We start from the raw sequence: 15,218 nt of genomic DNA on the forward strand, positions 1-15,218 counted from the left end.
TAAATTGATGGGAGAAAACTATTTTTTACTTAGTAGACGCAAATTTGTCAGAGATAAAATGTGAGTTCACTGCGGGTAAGAAATGCGTTAGTTCTTGTTCGAATTCGGAAGTATGCCTAGAACGAACGGAATGTAAAGAAGCTGCCGAAGCTTGAGAATCAGAACTACAGTTCTGGCTGATTTGTAATGAAAATATGTTTACAAATCACTGATACCTGAAATTATCTCAATTCATGAAGCGAGTAATGAGGATCTTTGATTTGATTTATGGCACCTTAATGTGTGTCGTGGGATGGGATCAGCGCACGACCGGAAAAAATTGACATCGACCGGAAGTTATTATTTGAGACAGTATGCTTTCAACGCAGTCAGAAGGTCACGCCGCGGCTGTTAACATTCAACCGGCTGAGATCTCCAATATAAACAAGAACGTGATTGCTTACCTTGAATGCATTGGCCATCCTCTTGTAAATAATTCTGGGAGAACACGATTTACGCTAAAAGTACGTGAACTTGCGATATTCCGCGTAAAAGAAGGATGTCAAGATTCGCGCTCAACAAGGTGCCTCGTGTTAGTTCGAAAACACAGCTTTTTCTCACGTGTTTTTCGATGATTTTGATGAACAGCGAAATAATAGCAAGTGGACTCCCTTATTCAGAGCCACCAAGCTTCAAAATCGGGGAAAAGATTCGTTTGGAGACAATTTTGTCGTGTGGTACTGGCGCGTTCCAGAACAAACAAGATTCAGTGTTTTGGTGTGATTCAATGAAGGAAGGTGAGAAGTTACTGTTTCTTTAAAGGCAGATTCTTAGGCATATCTCTAGCTTCGCGATAAACAAAGCATTGTTTTAAAAGCTGACTTAAAATTGTTTACATACTTTCATAATCAAATTGCTTAGAGCTTTATCTTGTACTAAAGCGACTGGGTTTATTTTTCCTGCCTTGCACGTGAAGCGCAATCAGCGAGCTTCAGTTATTTGGGCGATTCTTATCTTTTACACAATGGACAATGGAGGTTTCATCCAAATAATAGAGGAAAGAAGATGACTGGGCCGATCTATGTCATGTTTCCTTTAGACGTTTGTTTGCAGCGTTTTCAGTTAAACATGCCTCTATCTTATATCGCTGAGTCAGAAATATTTCCTGTTGTCCCCCGAGATCAAGAAGAGCTGACAACACTTCACATCTCTTGACACTAAAATAAACCGCTGAACTGAACTTCAATTGCAATATCTACGCGAGAGGATAGGCTTTTTAGCCACGAAATCGGTGAAATTTCGCAAGTCAGTGGGAAGAACTCGCCTTCGTCTGTATGACAGTGTCAATTACCGCGGGCTCTTATTTTGAAGGGGTATCGCTCAGTGATGAAAAATAAGTTAATTGCGTCGTAATGTCGATTTTCACGTTATATATATTAAATGGCGTGACACAAATCTGGGAAAGATTATAAAATTGCTCATTGACGGACTTACCTTACGAAATATCCTTTAAGCTACTTTATTGCGTCATTTTTAGCGACCTAGCGAATATTGCGCCGTGAGCAGCACGTCATCAACAAGCGATGGAGACTTCTGCGTTGTAGCGACAGTAAATACGATCCGTGGACACCAAGAGATACCATCTTGACGGTTGTTAGCGAGTCATGCGATCATCAACATGGAATCGTGTGAATCCTGGATCACAGCAATTAATAATATCGGGGTCCAAAACCAACAAAACGCGTTATGTGGCTTCGGAAACGACGCGATTATTAAGTGACGAAGATTTCAAGTTTTAGGAACGGCCTCGACGGGCAAGTGAGGCAATTACTGTACTTTAATTGCCTCTCGACGCGAATCTGATGATGTTAAATTAACGTTCATCGGCTGTTCGTGTCAGAATCGATTAGGCGCTTCTTAATCTCTACGAAGAGGGCGCGCGAGGGAAGAGAGTTTTGCGTGGGGGACGATACGCGCAGCGCGTCGTGTAAAATCCTTGGTGAGTCCCAAGTGGGCCGATCAGCTTTTGTAGCATCGATGAGCCGTTTAGGTGCGTTTCTCTATGTTTAGCGCTCCTCTTCTAATGGTATTTCCTAGTGACTTACGCCTGTAACATTTGTGTGCAGACATTGAAACGCACAAAAGGAATGTCAAAGAAAATACCGAAAAAAAGCCTGGAGACTCCCTAGTTTTACAGTATGAATCTCTCCCCTCCTCCCCTTCCCACCCAATTAAATCTTGAGTCTGAAACGTTGAAGTCTCCACACCAAACACATTTCTGGCAGCTCTTCCTTTGCCGCCTATTAACTCCTTAACTTCCAATATCTGATCGTTAATTCGCCCCTCCGGCTGCTAGACTTTTCCTTGAAATTAGTTACGATAATTTGGCGTCAGATCAAACAACAACTTCTATCTGATGAGTTTGAGTATTCTCATTACCTTTTTGCCGGATGATGTATGGATATTATAGGGAGAAGTTACGTGTCAATCAGTTTTGGTAGTTAAAGAGTTTAAGGTCAAAGGGACGGGTCAACTACGTACGTCTTTGGAAAATCTTTTGTGGTGCGCTACCGGGTGGATCATGTGCTACTTAAAAGCGATTAAAAATATATTTGTTACCTTTCTAATGTTTCACCTTTGTTGGGCGTGATCTGCCTATTATGTCCCTGTAACTCGGGATGACTTTAAGTAGAAATAAGAATCAAACGTCTTCTTTTTTCTAATTTTGGTACCAGACGATTCTAACCAGACGAATGGAAATCAAAGTGACACGTGTTCCGCATGCGATCCCTTGACAAATGCTTCATATAGCATAAAGAGCGTACTGACAGGGAATGGAGTGAGGGAATGGAGGTCTCTCCCAAAGGATAAGGAGAGTATTCTACAGGAGCTCAACATCACGATCAACTTTCCACAGGTGGGCATTGTTTAGGAAGAATTCACACTCTGATTGCAAGTTCGTCTCCTTCCACCTTCGCCGGAGTTCGCCGGGGCGAATTCGCAAAGGCGGTAGGGGCAACATCGCAATGGGGCGAACCTCCAGATACCGTGTGTATTACAATTTGGGAGATAGGCTATTTCCATATATTTGTAATATTTTCGGGAGAATACGCTTGGAGAGGACACTCATGATCACTTCTCAGAGTCGCACCGTGCATGTTGATTCCTTTCGTGATACGCGCTTCCGCATAAAACTCATTAAAGATTTGCGACCCCATTCATTCTCCAAAATGAAGTAGTCGTGGCCGAGTGGTTAAGGCGATGGACTAGAAATCCATTGGGGTCCCCCCGCGCAGGTTCGAATCCTGCCGACTACGAAGTAGAGAACACTTTTGCTTATAGTTTTAAACAAAGGAATAGACGGGTGTTCATTGTGTTAATTGCGATCCGCATTAGATAGCTTGACTCCACAAATTGTTGAAAGGCTAAATTGAGGGCCAATTTTTTCCAAGTTATTTGTGCAGTTCACGTGATAGTTTTAATAATTGCTTCCTTCTTACCCTTCAAAGAAAAACATGTTTACCGGCACCAGTTATTGTCCGCCTCAATGCGTTTTGTGTCTAAATTTGTCCTCCTTTTCACCATCACCATCACTCCTTAACCCTTGAACTCCTAAGATCTGATTGGTAATTCTCCCCTCTAGCTGCCAAACATATTTTTAAAATTAGTTATGAGAATTTGGTGTAAGACTAAGACAACAACTTCTACCTGATAAGTTTGAATATTCTCATTAGCTGTTTGCTGGATAATGTAAGGATATTATAGGGAGAAAGTTTCATGTTGATCACTTGTGGGAGTTAAAGGGTTAAACTGCCATCCCTCGCACCTTGCTTCTACCAAATTTTCCTTAATTTTACCATGGAAACTTAGCAACTGATAATTATAACAAAGTTATAACTAGAAGCAATTTTGGCGTCGTAAGTGGTCATTCCTCTCGGGGTCTTTCCGATTAAAGGTGATGTTTGCTAATGTGTATTTTGTGCATGAAATGTTTCCATGCTTGTGGAATTTCCGATTAGTTGATAAACTTCGAAGCAGCTTTGTGAAAAGACTCAAATTTTCCATCCTTACTTAAATTCAGCAGAGTGGCGCAGTGGAAGCGTGCTGGGCCCATAACCCAGAGGTCCGAGGATCAAAACCTCGCTCTGCTACGAACTTTTTCTTTTTTTGAAAAATTAGATGACTCTGAATTCAGTGCCTATACTCTAAGGAAGTAGCTGGTGTTTAGAGGATAATCGACTTCACATTCTGGGAATTGAAGGATGATTTCACAAAATAAGAGGTGCCAACGAGCTCATTTACGGGAAAATCGCGATTGAAATCACTGGCAAGCTTTTGGCCATAAGAAAGACGTCAAATTTTTTGTTTTATGTGCGCGCCACTCACGCGTGAAATTGCTTAGCAGAAATGATGCGGGATGTAATACAAAGGTATTACCTTTTAGAAAAAATGGATTACTCTATCTGCAGAAGTTAAGCTTTAGTGGCGTAACCTGCATGACATGATTGTGATTTGCCTTTCGTTTTAATGGTTTTTTCTTTGTTCTTACGCATGAGATTGTAGTGAGTAAGGACGAATTTCAAAAATGTATGTGCTTGAAAATAGATAGATCGTAGTCGGAAAACCTACCGAGTCCATTGAAGGCTAACAAAGAAACAATTATTAAAACAATCACGTGAACTGCACAAATAACTTAGCCTTCAATTTAGAGTTCCAATAATTTGTGGAGTCAAGCTATCTCTTGCGGATCGCAATTAACACAGTGAAAACCTATCTTTTAGCGGTAAATTCCTGCGTTTAAAACTGCAAGCAAAAGTGTAAAATACTTCGTAGTCGGCAGGATTCGAACCTGCGCGGGGAGACCCCAATGGATTTCAAGTCCATCGCCTTAACCACTCGGCCACGACTACCTCGTACAGGGAAGCGTTCCAACGTACGTTGAGACTGTTTCCACCTTCATTTAACGAAAATTAAAGAGGATTTTTGACCTCAAATCTGTTAAGATCATAATTGTTTCACTATATATCGAGCTATCCTAAAATAATCTAAGACCGTTTAGTGATATAACACGCCAAAAGCACAGGGAAAAAATTGGTGCGCCTTGTTAAAGACCAAAATCTGAACACTGAATGCCAACAGCAGAGTGGCGCAGTGGAAGCGTGCTGGGCCCATAACCCAGAGGTCCGAGGATCAAAACCTCGCTCTGCTATTTATTTTTTTTTCTGTGCTTTAATCTGGTGCTGAAATAATAACATTTTACTGTAGATTTCTCATGAGTCAATACCAACTGAGCTTGCTTAAAAAAGCATCTTACTGTTAGGAAATGACATCCTTTTACCTGTTGAATTTTCAAGAATTCCAAACAATTTTGAACGGTAATAAGAGGTACTACAGACGGTAAATGTTACCAGTTACTGCCTGAAAAGGAGAACACTGATTGACTGTCTTTCAATATAAGTTTGGTGGAAGAAAAGTTTTGTTAATTTATTTTCTATACTTCTTACATTCGACTCGACTTTCGTTTCAGGTACTCGAGATACAGAGTATTTCGGTGAAGGCAGGTAAAACGCCTCTTCCCGCTGTCTGGGCCCTGGAAACGACCCTAGATGTTAACAGCGACTTTCAGGGGGTGCGTTACTACGTTAAAAACCAAGAGGATTGCTTGAAACACTTCGGAGTGAGCCTGTTAGACAGTCCTGTTTGCCATCTACAATCGGAACGTTCGTGGACAGAAAGCAAAACTGTAAGTACTCATGTAATCTCCTCTATGTGCGGGGTCGTGAACCAAAACAAAAGTAACGACTACGCCCAATTAAAGCAACGATTTATATCGCGAGAAGCCATCAATTTTTTAACAGTTTTGACACTTTCCCGCTATTTTACGACTGTACATCGTCCGCGTTAGAACTTTTCCCGCCAAAAATGGGCCACGCGCGTCAAAGTTGACAAAAATTAAAACTCTTTGTTGAAAGCAAGAGAAGGTTTTCCGAAAACCGTTCATGATTAAAAGTCCTTCAGACTCAAACTGGTTCCAGCAGAAAAGGTAACAAAGTAGTTAAATCGATTAGGGTAAGCCTTTATATCTGTAAACCAAGTTAGTTCCAAGCGTTATCTACGATTTCTTCGGCTTTGTTCTGTACTTCAGTTTGTGTTTGGTTTAAAAATTTTTAGCCAACTTTCAACCAGTCTCTCTACATCGAGCCGTTTGCCTCAATGGCTACTTGTGACATTTACTCTTCTCTGGGGAAGGGGGGGGGGAGGGGGGGTTACCGTGGGGTTATTTTTGTATTACAACACTGCCTTGCGCTTTACAATTTATTTAGTGTAACTTTTCCTTGCAAGATGTGAAACGTTTTGAAACTTGCCCTCGTGGAAAATAGAGTTTTATAGCAGTTCTTTATTTACAGTTTCTAAATCATCTGGCGGCTAGTGTCCAGCTGAGATTTTTAAAAATGTGGCCTGTTGTTGAAGCAAGAAACAACTATTCGGTGAGTACCCTACTCTAAGGCGTAAAAATGTTGTGGGAGTTTTTTTTTCCGGTTTTTTTAATTCGACTTGGGACCAATTTTTGCGTTCCTGTTGAAGCAGCAAAATCATAACAACGAGAAAAGGTAATATCTTGAAATGGCAATATTTTCGAGCTATGCAAAGTGGAGCCGCAAGATTCTATATCCGTTTGATATTATGAATGAGTCTGTATACCAAGAATACGATTTGGCGTTTGATTTGTTTGGGAACGTTTTGATTGGACTGAAGTTGGTAAATATTGGCGGCGTTTTATTTTTAGGAATTGCTGTTCCGGTTTCTTTGCAGTCTCATGCGTGGGAAACAAATAGAAAAGCATTTCAAAAAGAGGAAATTTTCACCCATGTGATGTGGATCACGGCATAGATATTTCAATCGTGTAGTTGGAGAAATAAGTTTTCGCTGTAAGGTAATTCTCTTGTAGTACGTGGCGCAAATTCATAGCGCAAGGTTGATACCTACAATTTTCACACGTGAGTAGCGCGCGCACGTTTAAAAATGGCATTTTATTTGTGGCATATGACTCGTCCTCTACTTTTTTTCTGTCACATTTAGGATTACTACTCAATCAGCGACATTTCAATAGAAGGACGCTGTGTCTGTAATGGCCATACAGATGAGTGCAGTCCAACAGACGATGGACGCATGGCTTGCCATTGTCGCCATAACACGTGCGGGGAACGGTGTCAATTTTGTTGCGAGGGTTACTCTCGAGACGACAATGGTGATTGTGAGGGTATGTTTCGGTTTTGCTTTTCAACTAACAATCGTTGTCTCGGGGGCTCCCATTTTGCTATTTTCAGAGGATAAAAATAGTCACGCGCTGGTGCATGAAAAGTTGCTTGGAATGGTAGTTTTACGTCGTTTAAGAGATAAGAAATACTTTAAAAACCACATTCCCCCCTTTAGCGCTGTACAAACCCATTTCCGGTAGGTTAAGTTTTTGTTTTGCATTGCATTTTTACTGTCTCTAGGTAGACCAAAGAATACTTCAAAAGTGAACTCTAACAAAACATCTTTGGCACACACGACAAGCGTTACTCGCCATATGGAGGAGAGTGAACGGTCATCTAAAGTGATCAGTACCACTGATAACTTCTTCACCCGCACTGCATTACACACTCCTACAAAAACTTTTTCCGGTTTCAGCACTGTAAAAAGTAGCGCTGCTCCTCCGTCAGGAGAAATGAGTGCAGTGTCTGATGGTCCTTCCACGGCTCACGATCGTTCTACAGTAAGTACGCCTTCCACTGTGAATGTTGCTATGACACGCACTCCTAACGAAGAAAAGAGATTGTCTTCACTTGCAAAAACGACCGCTGTAACTACCCCTGGAGACAAGACAACTGTGTCTATTGCTGGAAAAACCTCTGCCGCACTGTTTGCTGTGAAAAACGATACCGTACCTTCCTCCAAGATCCGCAGTTCTGTGCCAACTGTGGCGGAAAGTAACTCTGTGTATCCCACAAAAGTCTTGTCTCTATTACCTCCCACGGTGGAAATTGTTGGTGCGTCAATGTCCAAGAGGAATGCTACTGTATCCACGTCGAAGGAAAATACTATTTTTCCTGATTCAGCATCCTCTCATTATAATACCACCATTATATCTAAGCCTAAAGGAAATACTATGGCTCCTTCATCAAAGGATGCCAAAAAGATGTCTACACTGTCCACCACTGTGAAAACCAACTCTTTGGCTACCACCGATGAAATTTCCTCTATGACTGCTACGATCGCAAGTACTTCTCTTGCCTATCCTATCGAGGCTTCAGTGGTGTCTAACAAAGAGAACAATACTCTGGCCTCTCATGGAGTATTTACAACTGTCGCCACCACTGTGGAAAATACTACAATGTCGATCATTGTTGAAAATGCTACAAGGGCCACCATTGTGAAAAACACTTCCCTGTTCACCGTTGTTAGAAATGCTGCTGAGAAAACCATTACTGTAACAGAACCTGTTACTGTGTACCCCACTACAATGGAAGTCACGACTCAGACCACCACCATGGAAACTGATACTGAGATCACCTCTATGGCAGACAAAAGTGAGTCCTCCACAGTGAAAATAACCACAGAGCCCACCATTGTAGAAAGTACTACAGGTTTGACTACGACGGAAGTCACTTCTGTAGCCACCACTTTGGAAACTACTGAGTCAACCACTTTGGAAGCTACTACAATGCCCAACATCGAGGAAACAACTACTGTGCCCACTAGTGTGGAAACAATGACTGACCCCACCACCGTGGAAACTACCACTGTGCCCACCACCATGGAAACCACCAAACTGCCGAACACCGTGGAAACAAAGAATGTACCAATTACTACGCCCACCACTGTGGAAAAAACTACTGAGCCAACCACTTTGGAAGCTACTACAATGCCCAACACCGTTAAAACAACTACTGTGTCCTCTACTATAGAAGTAATGACTGACCCCACCACTGTGGAAAATACCACTGTGCCCACTACCGTAGAAACCACCAAACTGCCTAACACTGAGGAAAAAAAGAATGTACCAATTACTATGCCCACCACTGTGGAAACAACTACTGAGCCAACCATTTTGGAAGCTACTACAACGACTGACCCGACCTCTGTGGAAACTACAGCTGTGCCCACCACCATGGAAACCACTAATGTGCCCACCTCTTTGGAAACAACTATTAAATCAACCACCATGCAATCTACTACCTTACTTAGCACCGTGGAAACAAGTACTGTGCCCACAACCGTGGAAACAACGACTGAGTCAACCATTTTGGAAGCTACTACAATGCCCAACACTGTGGGAAAAACTACTGTGCCCACTACTGTGGAAACAACGACTGACCCTACCACTGCGGAAACTACCACCGTGCCCACCACCGTGGAAACCACCACTGCGCCCACCTCTATGGAAACAACTATTAAATCAACCACCGTGGAATCTACTACTTTGCCTAACACCGTGGAAACAAGTACTGTGCCCACCACCGTGGAAACAACGACTGTGCCCACCACTATGGAAGCTACCACTGAGCCCACCACCATGAAAACCACCACTGTGCCTACCACTGTGAAAAAAACGACTGTACCGACCACTCCCCGAGTTCTTTCAGAGGAAGAATTGCGAAAGATTTTTAATTTGCCCTTAGGAGGTGAAAATTTCAATTACTACTCTGACATTTTTTTCTTAGACAAAATTAAATTTTTTCTTGACTTGTTCTGGTTCTCCTTTTCTTCTCCTTTGCTAGTGTGCTTTTGTAGCAAGTTTGCAACAGTCACGAGGCAGTGCTTTCCTACGGCACTGAACAAACCGTGTATATGTCGTGCGAACTTCGCTGGCCTAAGATGCGAGAAGTGTGCTCCTGGTTATTTCAACTATCCTTTTTGTGCTCGTAAGTAGCCCAACACTGGTATTTATTTCAGGGTATCGTGGAAGTCTTGTTCAGTCATGGAAGGATACTAAGGGTAGGTTGTGACAGTTCAGCAAAATTTAGAGCAGTTCGCCCTAAAGAAGGGTCGGAATGTTTCCGGAAAAGAAATGAGTGAACCTCCTCGAAGTTTTTCGAGGGAAAAAAAAAATTTGAGAGGAAAACAAGGTTTACTTATTAGTAGAGGTGGATTTAACGGCTGGATTTGTTGGCCTGGTAGGAAAGCAGTGTTTTCCCCTCTCAGAGGGACAAATGACGAGAAACAATACCTGGTTAAGGCTATATCAGCCTGTGAATTTTCCTTTTTTTCTCGTAAATATGCGTGGAAGTGCTCAGATTCCACTCTTCCATGAATAAGCTTCTAAAATTAGTACCGTTTTAACGTCTTTTGTAATAGGGAGTACCCCGGGACAAACGGATCGATTAACTGTAAGGTTTTCTTTTATTTTTTCATGCGCTAGTATTTGTCTTTCAGCCTGCAGATGTAACAAACAGGGCTCCGCATCGTTAGTCTGTAACCAGTATACAGGACGCTGTAGTTGCAAGCTAAGTGTCAGAGGAAGAAGGTGTGATGAATGTCCTGTCAAATCTTATGGCTTTCCCACATGTTTAGGTGAGTTTCAGGAATCCTCTTTATTGAATCAGACTGCCAATTGAAGAATTGTGCCCTCAGCGAAACTGTGCTGTAAAGATATCGTTCAATGGAAGATGGTGTTACTACTTTCCAGCACCGGCGATAGACGCGAGGATATTTAGACAAAAACGTGTACTCTCTTTCTTCGTAGCTTGTGACTGCAACTTGTCTGGTTCATACGGTGGAGGTGCCTACTGTGATCCGTACACCGGGCAGTGTCCCTGTAGATATGGCTTCAGAGGAAGGCAATGTGACAAGTGTCCTGCTGGTTATTATAACTTTCCTAACTGCCAATGTAAGTTGACCATTATTATCGTTATTATCATTTTTATCACTGTTATTTTTAATTGTTCTGTTCATAGTTTAATATCGCTGTCAATATTACTGTCGTTGTCATTATCTTAGTCTTGTTAATGTTTTTATTATTATTATTATTTACTTATGTTTCACTTCATAAGTCGATAGGTTGCATCAACAATTCCTTAGATATCAAACTATATTCGAGAGTTCTTGGCCATACCGATATGAGGAAAGATACCAGTTTCAAAGCTAATAATTAAAAGTGCATTACCGAAAGCCAGTTTCGTGTAGCTTCCGACTTGAACTTGAGTGGTGATTTGCGTGACATCGCTGCTGAAGCTCAAATGTATCACGTCACGCAATTCCATGATTGTACCATCACATCGCTTAATTTTTCAGGGTGTGGATGTAATCCGTTAACAACAATATCTGACATATGTGAGGACAGCGCCGACGGCTATAGGTGTTTATGTAAACCCAACTATGAAGGTCTTTTCTGTGGACAGTGTAAAAAAGGATATTACGGCTTCCCTGTTTGCAAAAGTGAGTATTCCTAAACAAGTAATGTTCCCCCAGGCCGGTATGGGAGCTAAAGAAAACTCCACCCTTATCAAAGCACCGCTTTTCTGTGTGTCAACTTTCACAATATCAAGGCTTTCACTAAAACCTACAATTAATTGACTCTGTGTTCACTGTGAAAATCTTATCTTAACTTGGTGAGAGACAATGTCATGTTGGTTGTAGATCCCTTCTCCAGGCAAAAATATTCTTTAGTGTGGAATAGATTTAGTATTACACGTGGGCCAATAACACAACAGATAGAGGACCATTAGTCTTGCCTCTCATCTTGTTCTTCAAATCCAATAAGATCTCATTCAGCAAATATCGTGTTCGTAAAAGTTTTGTGGTGTATGATTATATCGTTCAGAATTGTTCCCCAGTACCAACTGATCTATGTTTTCCGCCAGGGTGCACGTGTTCGCCTCGTGGATATGGTTCTTGTAATGAACTTGGAAAATGCGTCTGTAATGATGGGTATGCCGGGATACAGTGCGACCGCTGTGCAAATGGCTACTATGGTTTCCCAAACTGTAGAGGTAAGTGGAGGAGAGGTGGTAAGGATGTGACTTCGACTTTTCGTGGGCGTTATCAGAATAAGTTAGCAGTCAGCTACATTATTACTTTAAAATATTTCCAAAAGGAAAAACGTTAAGTCACTCGCAAATAGTTCTTCTCCACTGAGTTTAGAAAGTTTCTGACAATCAAGTATCAATATCATTTTTAAGAAAGGAAAAATCTTAGCAGAGCGAGGTTTTGATCCTCGGACCTCTGGGTTATGGGCCCAGCACGCTTCCACTGCGCCACTCTGCTGCTGATAGGTTAAGCGTGGGAAACAGGAGGTTTGATTGCCTTTCATGCGTTTTGTTACTTTTGAATCACGCACTTACGCCTCTTGAAAAGAATATTTTCTTTTGTCGTCTCTGTTACGAAAAGAGGAAACAAAAATGCAATAAATACTCCCAGACTGTTGTAATTTTCTTTTGCTCTAAATACAGAGCTCAAGGAGAGAACAACGCCATCCCTTTTCTTTCCCGTAACTCTCTACTGGGACCGTTATAAAAAAGACTATGACTAGTGAAGCATGCTCCATTAATATTTACGAAGGAACTACCTCAGTGAGTCTTTGATATTTGACCAATCTTCTTACCTACTCAGCGTGTAATTGTAACACCTTTGGCTCGTACAGTAGACAGTGTAACTATACAACCGGGGAGTGTTCCTGTAAGCCCGACATCCGAGGTATTCAGTGTGACCGCTGTGCAGAAAATATGGTGGGCTTTCCCGCGTGTATCAAGTGTGACTGTAATGCAGATGGTACCAGATTCTTGCCTGGTTTTGCCAACGGAATGTGTTACGGTTCAGCCAAGGTCAGTACGAGGAATGATACAGCTAGAATTAATCACTTGTTTTTTAGTTGGGTCGGGAGAGGTGGTTGATCTGATTGTTAGCACGCAGAGCCAACGAGGCGTGTTTTTGTTTTTGTGTGGTATTACCTTTCCAGGTTTGTTCGCCCATTCAATAGTATCATGAAACTTCAAGGGTTAAGATAAGGTTCTATAGACATAGAAAAAGTCCCCGGTTGCTTAGATGTGACAATTAAAACGCGAAACTGTAACGTCTTCACTCCATTAAGATCGTTTTCTTTGGACAGTTTTTACATGCAAAAACTTTCAACCCTTGTTTACTCAGTTCACTTTATAAAATGACAGGTTTTTATGTATACCATCCTTGTTCTAGTATCAGTGCCTTTGTAAGTCCAACGTTGTGGGCCGCACATGTGATCGTTGCCTGCACGGTTTCTACAACTTTAGCGGCAGCAACCCCCTTGGTTGTACATCCTGTAGCTGCTCACATGTTGGGACTGTGTCGGGTACACGCAACTGTCATGCGCAAAATGGGCGCTGCGAATGCAAGAATCATGTGATAGGTAAAAAGTGTCAGAATTGTCGAGATGGGTACCATGGAATGAAGTCACATGATATATTTGGTTGTAAAGGTGAGGCTTTGATTCTTTTAAGTTCAGGATCATGTTTTGAAGTGTGGGGGCTTTTAAGGCCTGACTTAGACTTTGACAGACAGACCGTGGCCCGTAACGAATTAATCGCATTCGGATGTTTTCCTTTCTTCGTACCAAATTAAGGGTGGAACAAATGAAACAAAATAGTTATTCAATGCCTAACAAATGAATTATTATTTTTTTTACTCTGGGAAGTCATTCCTCTTCCATGAACTGATTTGTTTGACTCCTGGCGTCCCTTTTTTTTTGCCTCTTCTTTTTTATCTTAAGGACGGGGGGGAGGAGAGATGTGAATTTAACATGGTAATTTAAAGAGGATTTAGGGTGACTAAAGTTTTTTCCTTCATGAAAAGATCGATCCTTTAGCACTTTTGTGACTGTTTTGTTTATCTATTCCTCTCTCATAGCGTGCAAATGTGATCCTGGCGGATCGGTCAGAAAAAATTGTTTCAAACATCTAGGAAACTGTCAGTGTATTTCTGGAGTTAGAGGAAAGAAATGTGACAGGTGAGACTTTCACCCCATCATTGTCACGCTTCTTGTCGACTTCCTCCCTTACACCCTATTCCCCCTTGGTACTTCTTTGAAGATTATGCTGTTAAAATTTGTTTTTAAAACCAAACGCGAAGGAGTGTAGGTGAATTTCCATCTGCCACGAAACAAGCTTTTACCCTTTGTCTTTCAACATTCGCTTTAAAAATTTATCTAGCATCAAAGCCATTCTAGATTGAAATTTTTTTTAACGTTTTCAACAAACCGTCCACCATGAGGCTGATGTGCACTGTGCACAACAGTGGATTCTCTGCATGGAAAATGTATCTTTTGTTTCCTTTGGCAGTTTGCTTGAGAAGCCAAAATGTACAGTAGATGTCATGGTTCCTTCTTTTCAAAACCCTCTTCAGTTATTTAACTCTCCAATATAGTGGATAGCCCTGTTAGCGGGCTTGAGTCATCAAAAGCAACAAGGAGTCACGTGGTGTAAACCTTTTAACTCCCTTAAATTGCGTAACTGGGTGATGAGGACAGTGAACCTATCAGATGAATTAATTTTTACAGATAAGGTTTTGCTTGTGGCCTCATTTTGAAACTGAGGATTTTAAGAACTCGGTTATGGCCTTTTGTCTGAAACCTGAACATTTTCCTTGCAGTCTCTATGCGTCAAGAGCGACATATTACCCAACTTTGTATCACACCTATGTTGAGCTGGAGAGAGCGGTGTTGACATCCAATACTAAAATCCGGGTTCCGATAGCGGCTGATGATAATGTCTTTCCATCTTTCTCTGGAGTTGGCTACGCAATTTTCCCTCCATATAAGGTATTGTCGTGACTCCTTCTGGGGCGCTTTTGTGGTAGTAGTTTGGGCGCTGGGGAGGATGGGAAGGGAGAAAAAGGAGAGATTCTCTTCTCTTTTCCCTCCTATTCCTTGCGAGTTTCTCGCAAACCTGCTACGCATTTTAACTGAGATCGATTCAGGATTATGAATGCGTTGGAATGTAGCTATACGAGCTTGCCTTGATTTTTCCTGCTTCCTTTGATGTGTTTTTTGTAACTTTGTTTGTTTGTTTGTTTTTTCTTTTTTGTTACTTTGTTTTTGTTTGTTAACTCTTACTTGAAACTGGATGCTGAGACAGATTTACCTGTTCCGGAGGTATTTGACGTATTTTGGTAAATTCTGGATTCTTCTCTTCCTTTCACTGTCTTTTTACATTAGGAGTACGCAGTTGTTGTGGCCATCCCCAAGACAAGTAAATATCACGTCATCTTTCACTACGCGCTCAGAA

At 41.5% G+C, this 15,218-nt stretch overlaps 1 protein-coding gene and 5 non-coding genes across 8 annotated transcripts in view; 4 read left to right on the top strand and 2 right to left on the bottom strand.

Annotated features, from left to right (window-relative positions):
- Positions 1-385: 385 nt before the first annotated feature.
- The window catches only part of LOC131798561 (laminin subunit alpha-5), a 33,284-nt gene continuing 18,451 nt past the window's right edge, over positions 386-15,218 (top strand). For 2 of the 3 annotated variants that reach the window (XM_066162049.1, XM_066162050.1), the window contains exons 1-16: positions 386-776; positions 2,715-2,896; positions 5,507-5,722; positions 6,387-6,467; positions 7,060-7,240; positions 7,479-9,647; positions 9,744-9,887; positions 10,399-10,536; positions 10,709-10,852; positions 11,257-11,400; positions 11,826-11,954; positions 12,574-12,785; positions 13,156-13,414; positions 13,843-13,942; positions 14,584-14,752; positions 15,149-15,218. The exon at positions 15,149-15,218 is cut by the window's right edge and continues 42 nt beyond it. In XM_066162049.1, the coding sequence (XP_066018146.1) occupies positions 539-776; positions 2,715-2,896; positions 5,507-5,722; positions 6,387-6,467; positions 7,060-7,240; positions 7,479-9,647; positions 9,744-9,887; positions 10,399-10,536; positions 10,709-10,852; positions 11,257-11,400; positions 11,826-11,954; positions 12,574-12,785; positions 13,156-13,414; positions 13,843-13,942; positions 14,584-14,752; positions 15,149-15,218 (4,576 nt within the window). In that variant the 5' untranslated portion in view covers positions 386-538. The remainder of the gene's footprint in view (positions 777-2,714; positions 2,897-5,506; positions 5,723-6,386; positions 6,468-7,059; positions 7,241-7,478; positions 9,648-9,743; positions 9,888-10,398; positions 10,537-10,708; positions 10,853-11,256; positions 11,401-11,825; positions 11,955-12,573; positions 12,786-13,155; positions 13,415-13,842; positions 13,943-14,583; positions 14,753-15,148) is intronic. The other variant, XM_059116218.2, reaches the window with a different exon arrangement.
- On the top strand, positions 3,215-3,296 carry Trnas-aga (transfer RNA serine (anticodon AGA)). The gene has a single exon. It is a non-coding gene; the product is annotated as a tRNA-Ser (tRNA).
- On the top strand, positions 4,059-4,130 carry Trnam-cau (transfer RNA methionine (anticodon CAU)). The gene has a single exon. It is a non-coding gene; the product is annotated as a tRNA-Met (tRNA).
- On the bottom strand, positions 4,808-4,889 carry Trnas-uga (transfer RNA serine (anticodon UGA)). Its single transcript has one exon. It is a non-coding gene; the product is annotated as a tRNA-Ser (tRNA).
- Positions 5,117-5,188, top strand: Trnam-cau (transfer RNA methionine (anticodon CAU)). The gene has a single exon. It is a non-coding gene; the product is annotated as a tRNA-Met (tRNA).
- Positions 12,157-12,228, bottom strand: Trnam-cau (transfer RNA methionine (anticodon CAU)). Its single transcript has one exon. It is a non-coding gene; the product is annotated as a tRNA-Met (tRNA).

This window comes from Pocillopora verrucosa, chromosome 2, assembly GCF_036669915.1.
Source record: "Pocillopora verrucosa isolate sample1 chromosome 2, ASM3666991v2, whole genome shotgun sequence".
Classification (NCBI taxonomy): Eukaryota; Metazoa; Cnidaria; class Anthozoa; order Scleractinia; family Pocilloporidae; genus Pocillopora; species Pocillopora verrucosa.